Below are 11,554 nucleotides of genomic sequence, written 5' to 3'. Positions count from 1 at the left end.
GAGATGAAACATGACTCCCTCTAGATTCTATCTTCTACCATATTGGGTAAATTTTTTAAAAAAATCATCTTTCGGAACTAATACACATTTTTTAAGAATTTGGTATTAATGATTTGGAACCATCTTGGTAAAAATGACACCAAGGCAATTAGAGATTAAGGATGAAGGGAAATCACATGGCGACAAAGGTAGTCAATGATAAGGTGGTTTTTCCAAACAAATATTGGATGCATGGAATGCACATGGCCAAAGGTAGTCAATGATAAGGTGGTTTTTCGAAACAAATATTGGATGCATGGAATGCACATGGCCAAAGGTAGTCAATGACAAGGTGGTTTTACCAAAAGTGCCATGACCTGAAGAATATTAGATGCTTGATGGAAGGCAACCAAAGGTAGTTAATGACAAGGTGATTTTGCAAAAAAGTGCCATGGAGGTTGTCAAAACATGAGGAATAGAATTTCAAGAATTAAATAGCCTCTTTTCATACACCAACCGCTAATGTAATGCGCTCGTTAAAGGGTGAATTCAAGCCCAAAGAAGGGCACTCACACAATCAATTGTATGGTCTTTAAGATGAGGTACATACATAATTATATATGCTATTCAGCACTTTCATATTGATGTCACAGGCTATTAATTCTCTTCAATTAATCGGTTTTCATAATTTGAATATAGTTCACAACTTCTAATATCATTTGGTGGGTGTAGAGACGAGGGAGTTTGTAATGCTATCTACAAATGACAAGAGCCTTAAGAGATTTACACATAGGCCTACCTTTGGCACCCTTAGCCCGCAGCATCGCATCTATGCATCACGTCACTCATCTTCTAGGATATAATGTAATAATGTATTTTGATTACTTCTCCGAGGGAAAGGTTACTCTTGTAGGGATGCAACCCCTCATCGACAAGCGGCACGATGGTGGGTGCGCTTTATTATTGAAGGGTGGCGGAGGGTTGGCCTCTGAGCAGGCCTCTGAGCAGCATCGTGAAAAAACACACGAAGGCTTTGTTTCTGTTCGCCTACACGCGTGCAAGGAGAATCAGGAGAAGGAGAAGCAGGAGGAGGCAGGGAGAGCTCGCGAACCTGGTAAGGAAAAATGGAGTCTCCTCTTCGCAGTCCCAAGAGGCTCAAGCTAGAGCAAGACCAAGAGCAGCACCAACCCACCACAGAAGTAGCGGACGCCCCACCACCACCACAAGTCAAGTGCAGACGCTTCTCCACCCCGCAAGGCTGCCCATTCGGAAACGCCTGCCGTTTCGGCCACCCTGTACAAGTCGCAGGTGAACTACCAATTCATATTCCAAACTCCATTATATCCACCTTCAATCCTCCTCACATCTTGCAGCATTTTGCCGTTTTGTCTCAGGAAATAATGAGCATTCTTCTTCCGGCAATGCTAGTCTACCCAAGTCCTGCACCAAGTTCTTCAGGTCTGTTTTTCAACCCATTCCTCTAGATTTATCTCAACATCCTCAAGTGTTGTGATGCCTGCATTATGCCATGTTAATACATGTCACGCGCTAGAATGGCATGCGAATACCTTGAGAACAGTTACACATACCTCCCAGATTCCAGGTCGAACCCATAGCCATGGCCAAGCTAGGCCCTCCCCACAAGCAAGGGCAGTGTGTGTAACCAGCCTTCAGTCTGATTTCTGAATCAGGCAGGTTACTGTTTGACATACGAATACTGTACTAGTTATGTGATCATGAGCGTGGTACTTTGCAACATGTTATGTGATCATAAGCATGTTACTGTGCAACATGTAATGTAATCATAACCATGTACATGACATGTGAACTCTACACATGATCCAACGTGATACTTCAGTACCATAAATGCCATAGGTGTTTGAGTATTTCCCAAATCCATGCATTGCTGTGGCTCTTTGTAACAATCCTGTTCAGATTTTGAAGTTTTTGGTATTGATTTGTTCTGCAGCACATCAGGCTGCCCTTATGGTGAAGGGTGCTATTTCTCTCATTATGTTCCCAGACCTGTTCCTTTACTAGCTAGGCTAGGAGTGGAGAAGCTTTTGGAAAGCTTAAACACAGCCAGGGTGGTTGTAACCATGTCAGAGACAGGAGTGAACATAGGAGAGTATAAAAACCGACTTTGCAATCGGGTTGGTACACCCAATGGCTGCAGATATGGGGAGAAATGCCATTTTGCACATGGGGAAGAAGAGATGAGTAGGCCAGAAGGTGGTGGCAGTAGAGACTTGTGTGTTTCTGCACAGCCTGGCACCCAACCTGCAAATGTTATCGACTCTGATGTTGTGGGAAGTCAGGAAAACGCCCCCGGGCACAACCCTGGCAGTCCGGCATCAACGCGGCAACGAAAGCCATCCAGCAAGACTGCAGCAGCTTCTTTTGGCACATCCACAAAAGCAATGGTCAGCATTGATGCTAATCTAGCAGGACCCATCATTGGGAGAAGAGGCATGCATACAAAGCAAATCAGAAGGCTAACTGGGGCAAAGCTTTTCATCAGGGAGCATGAAAGCGATCTAAACCTTAGAGTTGTAGAGATGGAGGGGTCTTTTGAACAAATCAAACAAGCTGGTCTTATGGTGAAAGAAGTGCTATTGCATGCAGTTAGGAAACCATTGCACCTTAATGGTTCTTATGAGTCCAAGGTGTGTGAAAATTTCTCTCGAGGAAAGTGCAGGTTTGGGAACCGATGCCATTTTGTGCATGCAGCTGTTGCTGCAGAAATGCATGAGCCATCTGTGGCAGCGGCATGATCCGATTCATGTACACATGAGGTATTGGTCTTGCAGTTGGCCATAATATTGTGTGAGGCGCACAATCAAAGAACAATGAGCTACACAATTCAATACAGAAATAATCAATACTGGCAAACCACATGTGAGGCTCTCAATCAAGGAACAATGGCGGCATACACTTATCATCAATTTTGTTAAACGCCCACCGTCTTAAATCCCTTCTAGTTCACCCTCACCATGCAGGTGAGCCCCCATTAGAGCGCACCAGTACTGCATGACCACAACGTACTGCACTCATGAACCCCTCTTGAGATGGTGCCCGACCTTGAACCAGGTGGCTTAAGCACAAGCATTATCCGCACAAAAAGAAAAACAGCATGCAAAATTCAAAACCTTTTTTGGTGATTACTTTGCCTTGATAAAAGCAGCAACATACCTTAACAGCATCCATTTTAAATTATATCATCATCAAACCAAATGCACCATTTTTTATAATTGTGTTCTTGTTTTTGTTTGTACCTAGGAACATTTGTTTCTATGAATGAGACTAACACAGGTTTATTTGAAAGTTATTGTACAAAGCTATGTATAATGTTTTTAAAGGAAATTCACGTCGTTATGGGTAAGCCAACAATCAAACATATAAAAGAGAACATGACTTATGGAAGATTTTGGTAGATAAATGGACCAAATGTAAATGTGGAGTCCCTTAACCCACCTTACATTCTACTCTTTAGCATTGCCTTATCTCCATGGAAGAACATATTGCCCTACAATATGAACCCTCTAAAATCGTTGAGGGACATGCTGATATCTAATTGTGATTGTGATTCATGGTTAGAAAAGAAAAATACCTTTAAAAAAAACTATAGCATCAGTATAAGCGTCGATATAAGTGCCATGCAATCAATCATGACATGCCATCAACCACAATTAAAAAAATAACTAAACATAAATAGATAACACTATGACAAAGAGATTACATTATAAAAAATTACCAATGATGAGTTACAAAGTGGGAGAGAATAATCTAAACATTACCAATCACTATCTTCTAATTTTCTCTCCTCTCACACATTTATATTATTATTTCCCTTTATAGTTTGATACTGGGTAGATGCATGGTAAAGGTGATCACTCTCGTTCACTCTCAAGGGAAATAGGACATCGATCACTCTCAAGGGAAATAGGACATCGATGGAACAGGGCAAAGACACGCACGGTATATCTCAATCGAGAATATAACACGTGTCCCCCCTGAACCAATAGCCTAATACCTTAATTGAGTTCCCAAGCATCACCACATCAGTAGCCTCAAGAGGGCTCACGTATCTCAATCAAGGTTCATGTCACTAAAATACATCACTACCACTTAGATATCTCAATCGAGATACCTAGTTGATTGGGATCCAAGTCAATGCCACAAGGGATCTCAGTTGACATACATATAACTATCTACTCAGATGCAAATTGATCATGTATTGTGATGCCATGTAATGCAACCATGTTCCTCATGACCTTGACCATGTATCTCGATTGGGATATCAACATGCGTTCCTAGTGGTTAAAATATCTTGATCAAGGTACTTAATTACAATACACCATTTCAATCTGGATCACCTATGTGTTTCGAACAAGATATGGAAATGTGATCTCAATCAAGATACAGTGATGCGATCTATGTATCTCAATCAAGATGTATGTGGAAGAGATTTCAACCGTTCATGTATCTTGATCGAGATATATGGATGTAATCAAAGCTATTCAAGTAATTTGATTAAGTTATATTGAAGTTGCTTATTTTGCTAACCCTAAAACCACGCCTAATTTTGGGCCCTTTATTTTGCCAACCCTAAAAGTTATGCCACATGACCTCGACCAAGATTATAAAAGGCCTAAGTTTTCTTTTCCCCCTTTAAATTCTCTTATATCATTTTCACTTTTTCACTCTTCCTTTATGTTCTCTCTTGAATTGAAGCGCCATTAGTAGTGATTGAATCCAACATTAGTGGTGTTTTTGAGCTTCATTAGTGATACATTAGTGTTTTCACTCTTCCTTTATGTTCTCTCTTGAATTGAAGCACCATTAGTAGTGATTGAATCCAACATTGGTGGTGTTTTAGAGCTTCATTAGTGATACATTAGTGTTTTCTAAGCACTAGTCATTGGACTTTCACATTGGCCTACCCCCCATTTGTGTTAGAGGCTTAGGGGCTAGCATGGAGTCATGTGAGGAGGGCCACGAGTCGATTATGAACCTCATCGTCATGGAGAAAGTTGTGGAACTTTATAATCATAAAGTTCATTGTGTTCAAGCATTCTTATAAGTAAGAATCCTCTATTCAGAGTCTTTCTAGATCACTATCAAAGCTCCTTACCCAAAGCACACGAGTGGGTTGATGCCATTATCAGATTTTTTTATAATCAAGTTTCTCTAAGCAGTAATATTGTTATCTCTGTTGCGATATCAAGCTCAACTAGTGCTACGGCGGACATTGATGACCCGCCTGGGTGATAGCTTCTGCATCTCCACCACTGGCATGGTTGGTGAGATTATGGGTGATATGGTGCCAGTGGGATGATAGACTGTGTGACAGCCATTTTGGATTTTACTAAAGACTGGCATAGTTCTAGCGCTAGCTCATTTAGTCGGGTTCACATTATGGACTGACCCTTGTATGTTGTAGTAGTTGAGTACTAACCCATATAGTGTGTACTTTTATCTTTATGTTAGGTTGGTTGAGTAGAGAAGAAGAACATAGAAGAAAATTCAGCCATCCATCTCTCTCTTGTGTCTTTCTCTCTCTTGTGTATGTGTGTTTGCTTACTAGGGTTGAAGCTCTCCCATATTCTTTTTATGGTATCAAAGAGCATGGCTTGTGTGAGAGCTACTTAGGAGGCAAGCAAGAGGCAAGAACAAGCAAGGAAGGAAGCAGTACTACAGGGGTAAGAGCACCATCATCTCATTCCCCTTCTTGGTTTAGGTACAACGCCCCCTCAGTAGCTTTGGGAGGTACACATCTCTGATTAAGGAGCTATCTTATGGGAGCGGAGCCACAGGGTAGGTATATTATCCTACTGGACAAAGTTTTATCGACTAGATTCGTGTTTCTGGTACGTTACATGTGAAACCCCTGCCCCCCCTCTGCGATGCTACCTCCTCGGGCACTGTCATGAAAGCAACATCAGCTTCTCGCATGGGGCCAGGATCCACTTTCGGGGCCTCGTCCACCATGGATGTTCGGACAAGAGACTAGCCCAACGGTTCCTCCAAAACTGAACTCGGAAAAGCTTCCCTCACCCAAAAGGCACGGGCGATTCTACCAGAAAAATCATCTAACGAGAGAATTGATCTAACGAGTCAAAGTCTTGAAACTAACCAACTGATCCGACCGAACCTGAAAGTCACATGGCCAGATTAAGGAAGAAACTTGTACTTGGTTCATAGAATCACCACTTTTTTTCCTCTTTAGTGAGGCACAACCGCTGATTCCCTCCCACATAACAAGGTCTTCCTAGGATTTATCTAACTAACGTAACTTAATTGTAACTATTTGTATCGCAGAGGAATCCCCCGATCCAGCCTAACCCCCCATGGTTAGCCAACTGCCCACAACCACTGTATTGGTGGGATTCCTTTATATAAATTTGGTTATGTTTTTCTCGGGTACCGAGGAAAAGAGTTCCCAGGCCCCCTAGCTGGCGCATCAAGTAAAATTCAAGGTAGTTATACCACTTACACACCCAATATGAAATTGCCATTTTAACAGACTCGGCTGTCTTTAAAACAATCTTTCAATGAAACCATAGTATTACTAATCATAATCCTCCAAAATATTGAGTCCATTGTTTTACAAAAATATATCATCCGGACTCTCCATTGAAGACCAGCTGGTCAACCAATGAGATCCAATATCGAAACCCAGTTCACAAAAGTAAATTCCTTCGAGTTCATCCCTCCATATCTTCCTCAATGTACGCATGTCTTTGCATCACCTGGTCAGAACCCTCTAAGATCCTACTTAGGTGTCCTAGCACTTCACTCAAGGACCGCTTTGTCAGTCCTTGCCCATCGTACTGCCAGAAGCGTACCATTTTAGCTATATCGAGGCTGGTCAAGACCTTTGTAGGCTTTACCGAGCAACGTCCCTTGACGACTCCCTACCAGCTATTGCAATGAGTCTCTCCTTAGTTAATCACAAACCAAATGCTTCCTCCAGCATTCTGGCGTAAAATATTCCTTAAAAAAAAACAGAGGTTCTATGCGCAAGTAGAATTCCCGGTTTAAGTTTGATTCCACCAAAACCCTTTTTCCCACAATCCAGATTTTCTTAATGAGAATCATTGATCTCACATCAGGGTAATCCACCCATCATTTGATGGAATTTCCAACTTGATTCTTGGTGATTACCGTTAAAGGAAAACTTCTCTAATTCAACGGTAGTCTATTTTTTGTGTCAAGATTTGAAATTGGTCACGAGATTTTTGCTTGATTCAGATTCGAGAGATGGACAAGTAATTTATTGGCCGCCGTTCTCACCGTCATGGTCTAACCAAAATTTATTTGATTTACTTCTAACTTTGATTCCTAAGGATTTTCTTTTCACATAAATTAACGGAACTTCTAATCGTAAGAAAAAGTCTAACTTTATGAGTTTCTTTCCTTCCTAGCCATAATAGAATTAAGAAACAGTTCTATACGAGAATATCGGGATTTTATAAAAATACTCTTCTTCCACTAATCTAATTTTGGGTATATATCAATTTGTTGATTTATCCACATATAAATATCTTAGAATATTCTTTCCACTAAGTTAATCATCAACATTAGTATACCCTAATTTTCTATGTGGAATTATGATGAAAACTCCTCTTTTATCATCAAAATCAATTTAGATTTTTTTCTACTTAACTACCATGAAAAATCATCTTTTTAAATTAAATAAAAATATCTATATTTTGGAATATACCAAAAATTTCTCTTTTTGCATTTAAGTGATTAAATCTTGAATGTCATAGAAATTTCTCTATTAACATTTAAAAATTCTTATGCATAAAATAATTTTATCAAAAATTTCTCTTTTCTCTTAATTGAATAATTATGCATAAATACAAAAAAGTATTCTTTCATGAATATCATAAAAAATCATTCTTTTTGCTTTCAATTTTTAAACCTAGAATATGGAAGAAATTCCTCTTTTAGTATTACGCATAAAAATAAGATATGTATTTTTTTGAAAAAAATTACCATAGCTTTGTTGCTATAACTGCATAATTATCAATTTTCCTAAAAGAATAAAAGCTTGTAATGAAAATATTATAGAAGTTCTTTTTTAAAGCTTAAATTTAAACTATGTATTCATATCATAATTTTAATCATAATTATAAGCATAATTATGATTATTCCACTAGATTAAGCTAATTTAGACATTCCTCTTTTCCCAATTTGCTAGGATAATCCTTTTCTCATTTAGAATGAATTAAAAGTAACTTTTATCTACTCAAAAATAATCTAAAAAGAAATAACCATTATTTTTACTAGTACAAAATCATGAAAATATCAATTTCTTAATCTCTAGCTCATCAAGCCTAGAGTTTAGTTTTGAAATAAGAGATTATCATTGAGAAACATTCTTTTGCTAAAGATTTAGCCATAAAGATGACTACTCTTTTTAAGAGAGATTTTCTTAAGAAAGCATTACAAATAAGCATAAAGATTAACTTAATTCTAATTAGATACTAAGAATCTTAGGGAAAGCTTGATTTGAATAAAAACAATCATTTTGAAAGCTTCTCAAGCTTGAGAGGGGTTGAGAAGAAGAAATCTATTGAGATAATTGAAAAAAAACCATAAAAATTAGTCTTACCACTAAGTTTGGCTTGATTCTTTAATTAGCAATGAAGCCCCCAACCAATCAATTGGTCACCAAGAGGAGAAGAGCAACTTCAAGAGTTGTTGGAGAGAGAGAGAGAAGCTCCAATCTCCCCAAAAGAAGAGAAAAATTAAGGGATAATAGAAATATGATTATTTTAAAGTAACTGGCATGGTATACCTCAAAGGAATGAGAATACAAAGGAATGAGGGTCTATTTATAGGTGAGGGAGGCCTCTAACTAAGTCCAACTGGGTTCTAGACCTTTCCAGCTTCACTTTGACTCGATTTGGACAACATTTGGACCAGTTTGGCTCCCTTTTTGATCTAGTTTGTTCCAGGAGAGAGTAGACAAGAAAATATCGGGTGATTGCAAGATCAAGGTACCCAGTTTTGTCCACTCAGGCACCCTGCAAACAATACAAAAACATGCATTTGTTTACCTTTAGTGGCTAATCTCTCCTAGCTAACGAAAGAATTTTCTTTCAAGTTGAAACATCACATGCAAAGTTGGGAATATAGTTGCATAATTTGATTAAGCATTAGATAGTTGAAAGTCCTCATTTTCTTAGGTATAAAGTCAATGTATACACCATGTTCCAAATTTGGATTAATTCCAAAAAATGCTAATATCTTTTACATATAAACTCATATGAGATTCCCACTTTGGACCTTAGATATTCACATAATATAGAGCTTAACTTGATTTTTTGAGAAAATTTTAAGCTGTTTGTCTATTTTCTTTAAATATTTCAAGGTCTTTTAAAGTATTATAATATATGCCACTTTTGGTACCCGTAATAACTACCACATTAAATGCTCAATCTTGTAGAGTGGTAGATAGTGAAACATTAGTAGAATGTGGTGGTTAGTCAAAATTATAGATCCAATGGTTAGATTTTTAATGATCTCTTTTCTAAAATTCTTCTAGGCTATCAGAAGGCCTATACATATTAATAATCTAATTAGTAAAATTAAATTTTTGATGTAATCTAAAACCTATAGGGACTAGTATACTTGTAATGGTGCATCTATGGAAAAAAATTTGGATCACTCTAAGTATGGGAAGATCATTTTTAATCATTTCATCATATTTTTTATTACTTTTGATTAATTAGACTAATTTATATTAATTTAAGTTATAGTGGGTTAATTTGAGTGCATGTGTATTTTCTATTAGTTGCTTAATCTCATTTGAAATACCTTGTCCCCCTAAATTTTCTCTCTAAGAATTGTCCCATTCTAGCATAAACTGAACAAAACTGGAATCCCTGATCTTGCAACAACCCTATCACATTTTTTGGATTAAAAAACTCAAGTAATCATGAAGAAAAAGGTGTCTGCTTGATGTGGCATTCTCTCCTTTACTGAGGTGTCAAAAATGTATCATTTCTTCTAAATATCTCCTATTTTTACTAATATCTCTTAATTTTTAACTAATAAACCTTGTACTCAGTTAACTACTCATCTTATGTGAGCATTTACTCATTTTTGGGTATTTTCTCTTATTCTTTGGATTTATCTCATCCCAATACTTGGATTAATCCTATTGGCCCATTCGAACCTTAATTGGACCATAATCCAAAAATTTCTAAAATCTGGACCCTTAGGCTAAGGCCTTTAATACACATTTTTAATTGATTCCTAATGCACATTGGAGAATTTATTTTTAACTTCTGTTTTAGGAAATTATATTTTAGATATTAGGAGAATTTTTATATCCAAAAATATCTCAATATTGAATTACCTCTCTTTAGAATATTTCTTCTCTCTAGACTAAAACAAGGAAAAACAATATTTTCTGCATTCAGAAATAGGGAATGATTACAAGGGATTGAGGTATAAGTTTATTCATTATTCAGGCTGAGGAGGAATCTTACATCCTCTCCTTGAAAAACGATCTCGCAAAGTGGGGGTAATCTTTTACCAACTCTTCTTCTTTCTCCCAAGTGGCATCTTCTAGAGGGAAGAACTTCCACTTGACCAAGATTTCTTTGAGGACTCTGCTCCTGAGAACCTTCTCTCGAACGTTAAGGATTTCTTCAGGTTGGAGTACCATCTAGCCTTGAGTCAGCGAAATCAATTGCTCATCATCAAGCACGTGACTCGGGCTGGGTACATACTTCTTAAGCAAACTGACTGACATGGAATACATTATGTACCTTGAGATGGGGAGACAGAAGAAGTTTATAGGCTAGATCTCCTGCTTTCTTTATAACAGCATACAGTCCACAGTATCGTGGAGAGAGTTTCTTGTACTTCCCTAAAGATAAGGAACTTCTTTTGGGTCATACTCGAATGAAGACCATATCTGATTCTTCAAATACTCTTTTTATCAGCATACTACTTTTGCCTATCCAAGATAGCCTTAATATCTTTTACGGATTGATTGCATTTGTTGGTCCATGTCATCAAGCATCTGTCTGGACATCTCGACCCTGATTAATGGGTCGACGGACCAAGTTAATGGTGTAAGGCAATCTTGTCCATATAGAGCTTTGAAAGGGCTCATCCCGATGCTTCGATGATAGGAAAGCATTGTCAGAAAACTCGATTAGGTGCAAATGGCTTAACCACTTCTTGGGTTCCCTACCACCACACCATGACCGAAGGACATCTTCTATTACCTCATTCACTCTTTCAGTCTGGCCATGTATCTCCTCGAGGTGATAGGCTATACTGAGATGCAAGAAAGTTCCTACTGCTTCAAAGAATGTAGTCCAAAATTTTGATGTGAACTTAGGATATCGGTCACTTACTATCCTCCTGGGCAAACCATGCAATCTGAAGATCTCCTTAAGGAAAACTTTGGCAACATCCATTGCAGTGTAGGTGTCTTTCACTCGAATTAGATGGGCAACTTTGGTTAGTCCGTCAACTACCACAAAAATGGAGTTGTAACCTGATTGCACTGAAGGTAGTCGAGTGACAAAATTCATACTGATAC

General features: G+C 38.0%; 1 protein-coding gene across 1 annotated transcript; it reads left to right on the top strand.

Annotated features, from left to right (window-relative positions):
- The first annotated feature begins 982 nt into the window (after nt 1-982).
- On the top strand, nt 983-3,183 carry LOC147630420 (zinc finger CCCH domain-containing protein 52-like). The gene is made up of 3 exons (XM_086809992.1): nt 983-1,287; nt 1,374-1,437; nt 1,949-3,183. The coding sequence occupies exons 1-3, from the start codon at nt 1,104-1,106 to the stop codon at nt 2,751-2,753; spliced, it is 1,053 nt and encodes a 350-aa protein (XP_086666118.1). The 5' UTR covers nt 983-1,103; the 3' UTR covers nt 2,754-3,183.
- The last annotated feature ends 8,371 nt before the right edge of the window (nt 3,184-11,554 follow it).

The sequence above is a fragment of the Cibotium barometz genome, chromosome 16 (assembly GCF_041138505.1).
Source record: "Cibotium barometz isolate CiBa-2024 chromosome 16, ASM4113850v1, whole genome shotgun sequence".
Classification (NCBI taxonomy): Eukaryota; Viridiplantae; Streptophyta; class Polypodiopsida; order Cyatheales; family Cibotiaceae; genus Cibotium; species Cibotium barometz.
The sequence above is the reverse complement of the archived record's forward strand: the minus strand, read 5'-3'. Positions and strand labels throughout refer to the sequence as shown.

Bases quoted from the DNA above. Each gene is read 5' to 3' on its own strand.
- LOC147630420 (XM_086809992.1), top strand. From the start codon at position 1,104: ATGGAGTCTCCTCTTCGCAGTCCCAAGAGGCTCAAGCTAGAGCAAGAC. The intron at 1,288-1,373 runs GTGAACTACCAA...GTTTTGTCTCAG, and splicing joins CCACCCTGTACAAGTCGCAG to GAAATAATGAGCATTCTTCT. The intron at 1,438-1,948 runs GTCTGTTTTTCA...TTTGTTCTGCAG, and splicing joins TCCTGCACCAAGTTCTTCAG to CACATCAGGCTGCCCTTATG.